Source organism: Bison bison, unplaced genomic scaffold, assembly GCF_000754665.1.
Source record: "Bison bison bison isolate TAMUID 2011002044 unplaced genomic scaffold, Bison_UMD1.0 scf7180017864136, whole genome shotgun sequence".
Classification (NCBI taxonomy): domain Eukaryota; kingdom Metazoa; phylum Chordata; class Mammalia; order Artiodactyla; family Bovidae; genus Bison; species Bison bison.
This window is the reverse complement of record NW_011494708.1, coordinates 181806-188472: the sequence shown is the minus strand read 5'-3', so window position 1 is coordinate 188472 and position 6667 is coordinate 181806. Positions and strand designations below refer to the sequence as shown.

Here is a 6667-nt window from a genome sequence, read left to right as displayed (position 1 = left end):
CTTTTGGCCTAGAAAATCCCATGGACGGAGGAGCCTGGAAGGCTGCAGTCCATGGGGTTGCTGAGGGTCAGACACGACTGAGCGACTTCACTTTCACTTTTCACTTTCATGCATTGGAGAAGGAAATGGCAACCCACTCCAGTGGGTTTCTTGCCTGGAGAATCTCAGGGACCAGGGAGCCTGGTGGGCTGCCGTCTATGGGGTCGCACAGAGTCGGATACGACTGAAGTGACTTAGCAGCTTAGCAAGTTGCAAATAATATTCAGTATTGTTGAAATGGCATCTAGAAGATACTATATTTCTCTTTTTAAAACTGTTTTACTTATTTATTTATCTGTAATTGGCTTTGCCGGCTCTTTGTTTCCGTGTCGCTCCTGTCTAGTGAGCAGGGGCTGCTCCAGATGCGGTGTGTGGGCTGCTCGTTGCGGTGGCTTCTCTTGTGCAGCACGAGCTCTGGAGCACGTGTAGGCTCAGTAGTTGTGGCTCATAGGCTCAGTTGCTCTATGGCATGTGGGCTTCTCCTGGATTAGGGAACAAGCCAGTGAGTGTCCCCTGCGTTGGCAGGCCGATTATTTACCAGTGAGCCACCAGGGAAGCCCTGTATTTCCTTCCAAGTCAGTGCTTGGTAGAGCTCTTTTTGTATTAAGTTTCCAGTTTTTAAGTAGATATTCAGTTTATATAAATTAATTTTGTAAATGTATATGACATTCTTTATTCTTACACTGAACTTAGAGCTGTTTTATGTTGACTTTTTATTTCAAATGTCTTGGTTTAGGGTGACAAGAACAATTTAAGATGTGACAAGATGTGCAAATTAGCTATTTTGGGTTGTTTCTCAAAGAGAAGGAAGCTCCAATTTTTTTCAGGCATCTCAAAAATTCTTTGGGTAATAAGTGACTTCTTAGACTTCCTATAGTTTAAACTTAACAAGCTAAATTTATTTGATATTGATGATGTACATATATTAGGCAACTTACCTTTTTTTTTTTTTGTCATTTTTAGGATTCTGAGTAACAATAAAATATCCGAGCTGAAGAATGGCTCATTTTCTGGGTTAAGTCTCCTCGAAAGATTGTGAGTATTTTTTTATTATCATCTCTTATTGGTATTTTGTTTAATACATTTCCAATGTAAGTCTGTTACTAAGCTATCAACTTTTCAAAATAAAATTTGTTTTCACATTATGAAACATATGAGTAATTTTTTTTTTTTTCAGAATTGAATTTTAAAAAGCAATACATTAAAGCAGAGGAGGGCGAGCTTTTGATAAGGGCCAGATAGTAAATAATTTAGGCTTTGTGGGCTGTGTGGTCTCTGTCACTGTGACCCAGTTATGCCACTGTCTGGAGAAAGCAGCCACAGACAGTACATGCACGAATCAGTGTGGAGGTAACTGTGCTTACAAAACAGGCTGTGCAGCATGGTTTGATGACGTGTGGCTTTTAAAGCCTCAGTGCTGTTTTGAAATTCTGTCATGAAATGTGTGTAGAATTAAAAAAATTAAAAAAAAAAAAAAAACCTCATCCAAGGGGAAGTACTTTTGTATAAACTTAATATTTTATTCAGCCGTCTTTGAATGGGATCCTTTTGTTTTGCTTAACAGTTAGGTCTAGTTTTGCTTCTGACCAGAAGTGTGACAAGTGTCACTTATTTTTTGCCTTGGTGAATTTTGCACAGTGGATCTTTAATTTGCTTGTATGCTGAATGCTACTCTAGGATCATGTTTCCAATTCCCATATTACTCATATGCTTCAGATAACGTTTCAGATACAGCAGGGAGCTGGTCACACAGTGAGCATCTCCGTTTCTGTTGGATAACAGACTTCCTCATTTTCTTAGCTCTCATTTCTTCTTTTTCTCCACTCCTCTGTGGCCTTTCCTTGACCGTTTCCCTTGGTGTCTTCTCCCACAACTGATTCCCACAGGACTTCATTGCTTTGATCTCAGATGTGTTATTTAAGCACATAGCATCTAAAATTCTTCGTCTTTTTCTTTCATTGAGATCAAATGTCTTTAAATTAGGTTATATTAGGGCCTCCCAGCTCCCCTCTACTCATTTACACATACAGCAATGTGTTTACATTTACCTATGTAATATATGCATTTACATGTATATATAGCAGTGCATTCATGTGTGCATGTGTACATATAATCGTGTATATACACACATGTGTACACATACACACCTATAAAATGATCTTTACACAGTAGTGCTTAATTCTCAGATTTTTTTTTTTTTTTCTGTGTTCATTTGAGGCTTCCTGTCTTGTTCCACATTGTCCGTTTGCTTCCAAGGATGCTAGCTGCACCTCGTGTCCAGGCCTTTCCTTGAGAGAACCATCCAGTGGTTCTCTGGTCCAGTCACTGGTCCAGTAATGGGTATTTGACACAGTTGAATCCAGTTGAGATTTGCTTGGGGCTTTGGGGAGAGGAGTTTGCTCCCTGTCATCAGAAAGATGGTTGGACTTCTGGTACAGAAGCCACCATGCTGCGGGCTTGGGCAGAGCTGACGCACAGAGGAGAGTGGGGTAGGCCCGCTGGGTGAGTGGAGGGGAGCTGGCACGACCTCCCTGAAGCAGGACTCCCTCTGGACTGTTGGAGTCGTAAGAGGTGGCATGATCCTGTTTAGTTTTCTATTCCTTGTAATAAAAGTCATCGTGCTGACAGATACCCTGTCACACGCAGCACAGTATCAGGCCCTGCATATAGGTGCTCAGTGATGCAGGATCAGTGAGGTTTGCCCTTTCCAAGAGAAGGGTAATGGGCACTCCAGGGAGCTGTGGTGTCTCTTGTGTTCAGAAACATAAGTTACTTTTGGCACCAGGATTGCTCTGGTGGTTCATGCACATCAGAAGTGTGGACAGCATTGTGGTAGTGGGGGTTTTGACCTCAACATAGAAAATCCGGGGGTACACAATTCAGCCTGTGGCAGTGATGTAGTATTTTGATAGATTCAGTTCAGTTCAGTTCAGTTGCTCAGTCGTGTCCAACTCTTTGCGACCCCATGAATCACAGCATGCCAAGGCCTCCCTGTCCATCACCATCTCCCGGAGTTCATTCACGTCCATTGAGTCAGTGATGCCATCCAGCCATCTCATCCTCTGTCGTCCCCTTTTCCTCCTGCCCCCAATCCCTCCCAGAATCAGAGTCTTTTCCAGTGAGTCAACTCTTTGCATGAGGTGGCCAAAGTACTGGAGTTTCAGCTTCAGTATTATTCCTTCCAAAGAACACCCAGGATTGATCTCCTTCAGAATGGACTGGTTGGATCTCCTTGCAGTCCAGGGGACTCTCAGGAGTCTTCTCCAACACCACAGTTCAAAAGCATCAATTCTTGGGTGCTCAGCTTTCTTCACAGTCCAACTCTCACATCCATTCATGACCACTGGAAAAACCATAGCCTTGACTAAATGGACCTTTGTTGGCAGAGTAATGTCTCAGCTTTTCAATACGCTATCTAGGTTGGTCATAACTTTTCTTCCAAGGAGTAAGCGTCTTAATTTCATGGCTGCAGTCACCATCTGCAGTGATTTCGGAGCCCAAAAAGATAAAGTCTGACACTGTTTCCACTGTTTCCCCATCTATTTCCCTTGAAGTGATGGGACCAGATGCCATGATCTGTGTTTTCTGATAGATTAACCCATGTATATTTTCCTTACCTGTTTCCTAATTGCTCTGCCTCAGGAGAATGGATAACAGAATAGAAAAAAAGACTCTTTGACCAGTGAGTTCCTGAAGTCTTAGTCCAAGTGTAGAAAAGAGGTTTCAGTAGGTGTGAAAAATTATTCCTTACCTTGATACATACTCTGTGGGCTAATTGGGGAGTTAGAGGGAGTGTAGATAGAGCTTACATGCTGGTGGGTCCCCAGGAAAGAGCTCTGTCTTTGTCTTCCTCCCTGTTCCTCCCTGGGATGAGGGGGAGACAGGCGAAAAGACAGGGAAAAAGATCACGTGAAGTCAGTAAAAGGTTCTGTATCCAAAGGGGCATCTGAGGCCTCTTTCCTGGGGAAGCAGAATCCCAGATTTCCCAGGACCCAGCATGACGTGGGAGCAGGAGAGCTGATTGTGTAGCCATTGAAATGTGTGGGCTAGGACCGTCTATTGAAGGGTTTATCGAAGGGTTTGTCAAAGGGTTTCCTCAGGGAGCGGCAGGATAGGTTTGGGGCTTGTTATCAGAGAGAGGGCGCGCGCGCTCTGCAGAATCCTGATGGTTGCCAGGAAGTACTTGAGAAGCGTCCTGGGCTGGTTCTGGGAACCCAACTTAAGACTGAGCTAGCCGGATAAATGACTTCTTGTTTGTATAAATGACATCATATTCAAATCTTTCAAAAATTACCTGAAAACACTGTAGCAGACTTATTCCTTTAACACTTCCCAGAATGGGATGTGGTATAAAAAGCAAGTGGTAGGTCAAGGAATTATTCAGACTAGGGCCAAAACTGTAAAAGTCTGGCCTTAAAGTTCCTGTAGCCAGGCCATGCAGAATAAGAGAGGGGCTTAGTAGTGCTGGGTAGTGTGCTTGGAGTAGAACAGTAGGGGCTGGCTGGGTTGAACTAGCTGGCACGTGGGCCCCAGCGATGGAGTAAAACCTGCGAGGCAAGCGGTCTTGGCAGTTCTTTTGGGTTGAAGAGTGGATTTCTTAAGAGGATTCGTTTTCTCTTTTTTTCCACAAAGTAAAACTGGTGCGGGTGGACACACTCCTTCTTACAAACTCCATCTAGAAAGGAACCTTTTTCTTTAGGCTTTGTTCTTTGAAATGTTTGGTTTTCGTTTGGGAGCTTTCTTGTTTTCCATCATTTGTATTTGCTTTTGTCCCTCATAAGAAAGTAGCAGAGTGTGTGGTGTGTGTGCTTGTCTTTAAAAACTTTTATTTGAGTATAGCTGATTTCCATCATTGTGTTAGTTTCAGGTGCACAGCAAAGTGAATCAGTTACACACATACACACTCTTTTATTTTTTTAGATTCTTTTGAGTTTTTCTTCAGGGTTTGGGGTTTTTATTTTTAGGACATAATACCTCTTTCTGACATCTTGGAAACTAGTTTCCTAGTGATGATCTACTTTTTTAAAAGATAAATTGGCATTCTTTTAAAGGTGTGTGCCATGGATAACTGATGTAGATTTATTGTATCATGTTAATTTAAACCATTAAAAAGGTAAATGGTCTAACATCAAGGCTTGGTACAACTATTGTCTCAGTCATTATTAAGTCTTTCCTGAGTAGCTAATCTAAATTTGTTTAGCAGATATTTATTAATTGCCCACACTGTTTTAGGATTGGGATTCATTGGTGAATCCCAATCCTTTGTTGTCAAAGGTCCTGTCTTTAAAGAGTTTATGTTGTGATGGGGAGAAATAGAATAGACATAGCAAGCCAATTGATAGCATAAGTACAAGTGCCCCTGCTCCAGGTTCCATCCTGCATGGTATGGAGGACTGACTCTACTATACCATTTTACGTAAAGGACTTGAATGTCTGGATATTGGTGTTTGTGGGGGTCCTGGAACTAAAGAAATGACTGTACTATGGGTAAAGAAACACAGAGCAGGGAGTGGCGTTTGTGCACCATGCACTATGTATGTGAGTTTTGTATGGTGATAGTGTGAAGGCTTAGAGCAAGTGATTGAGCCTTGAGGAAAGAATATTATAGGCAGCCGGACCTGTAGGTGCAAAAGCTGTGCTGTGAAACGTGTTGCTTGTGTTTGAGGAGCAGCAAGGAGACCAGAGTGAGGCCAAAGAGGTATTGGTGGGACAGATTCTAGAGGGTTATTGTAAGGACCTTGGCTTTCACTGTGAGCTACTGTGAGCAGTAGTCATGTATGGATGTGAGAGTTGGACTATAAAGAAAGCTGAGCACCGAAGAATTGATGCTTTTGAACTGTGGTGTTGGAGAAGACTCTTGAGAGTCCCTTGGACTGCAAGATCTTCCAACCAGTCCATTCTAAAGGAAATCAGTCCTGAATATTCATTGAAAGGACTGATGCTGAAGCTAAAGCTCCAATACTTTGGGCACCTGATGGGAAGAACTGACTCACTGGAAAAGACCCGGATGCTGGGAAAGATTGACGGCAGGAGGAGAAGGGGATGACAGAGGATGAGATGGTTGGGTGGCATCACTGACTCAATGGACATGAGTTTGAGTAAGCTCTGAGGGTTGGTGATGGACAGGGAGGCCTGGTGTGCTGCAGTCCATGGGGTCACAAAGAGTTCGGACATGACTGAGCTACTGAACTGACTGACTGACTGACTGACTGTGAGCAGAGGGGCTTCCCAGGTGGCGCTAGCGGTAAACAACTTGTCTACCAGTGCAGGAGACGAAAGAGATGCAGATTTGATTCCTGGGTCCAGACAGTCCCTTGAAGAAGGGCATAGCAACCCACTCCAGTATTCTTACCTGGAGAATCCCTTGGACGGAGGCGCCTGGCAGGCTTGATCCATTGGGTCTCAAAGAGTCAGACACGACTGAAGTGACTTAACACGCACGCACTGTAAGCAGATGCTCTGGCTGCTGGAATGAGGGGTTGGGATAAGGAGGAAGTAGGGAAGTGAAACGAAAGTTGCTCAGTTGTGTCCGACTTTTCGCAACCACATGGACTATACAGTCCATGGAATTCTCCAGGCCAGAATCCTGGAGTGGGTAGCCTTTCCCTTCTCCAGGGTATCTTCCCAA

The 6667-nt window shown here is 43.5% G+C and overlaps 1 protein-coding gene across 1 annotated transcript in view; it reads left to right on the top strand.

The window, feature by feature from the left end:
• The window catches only part of GPR125 (G protein-coupled receptor 125), a 117566-nt gene that overhangs the window by 20536 nt on the left and 90363 nt on the right, over positions 1 to 6667 (top strand). Inside the window, exon 3 of the mRNA XM_010839938.1 lies at positions 1003 to 1074. Coding sequence (XP_010838240.1) covers positions 1003 to 1074 — 72 coding nt within the window. The remainder of the gene's footprint in view (positions 1 to 1002; positions 1075 to 6667) is intronic.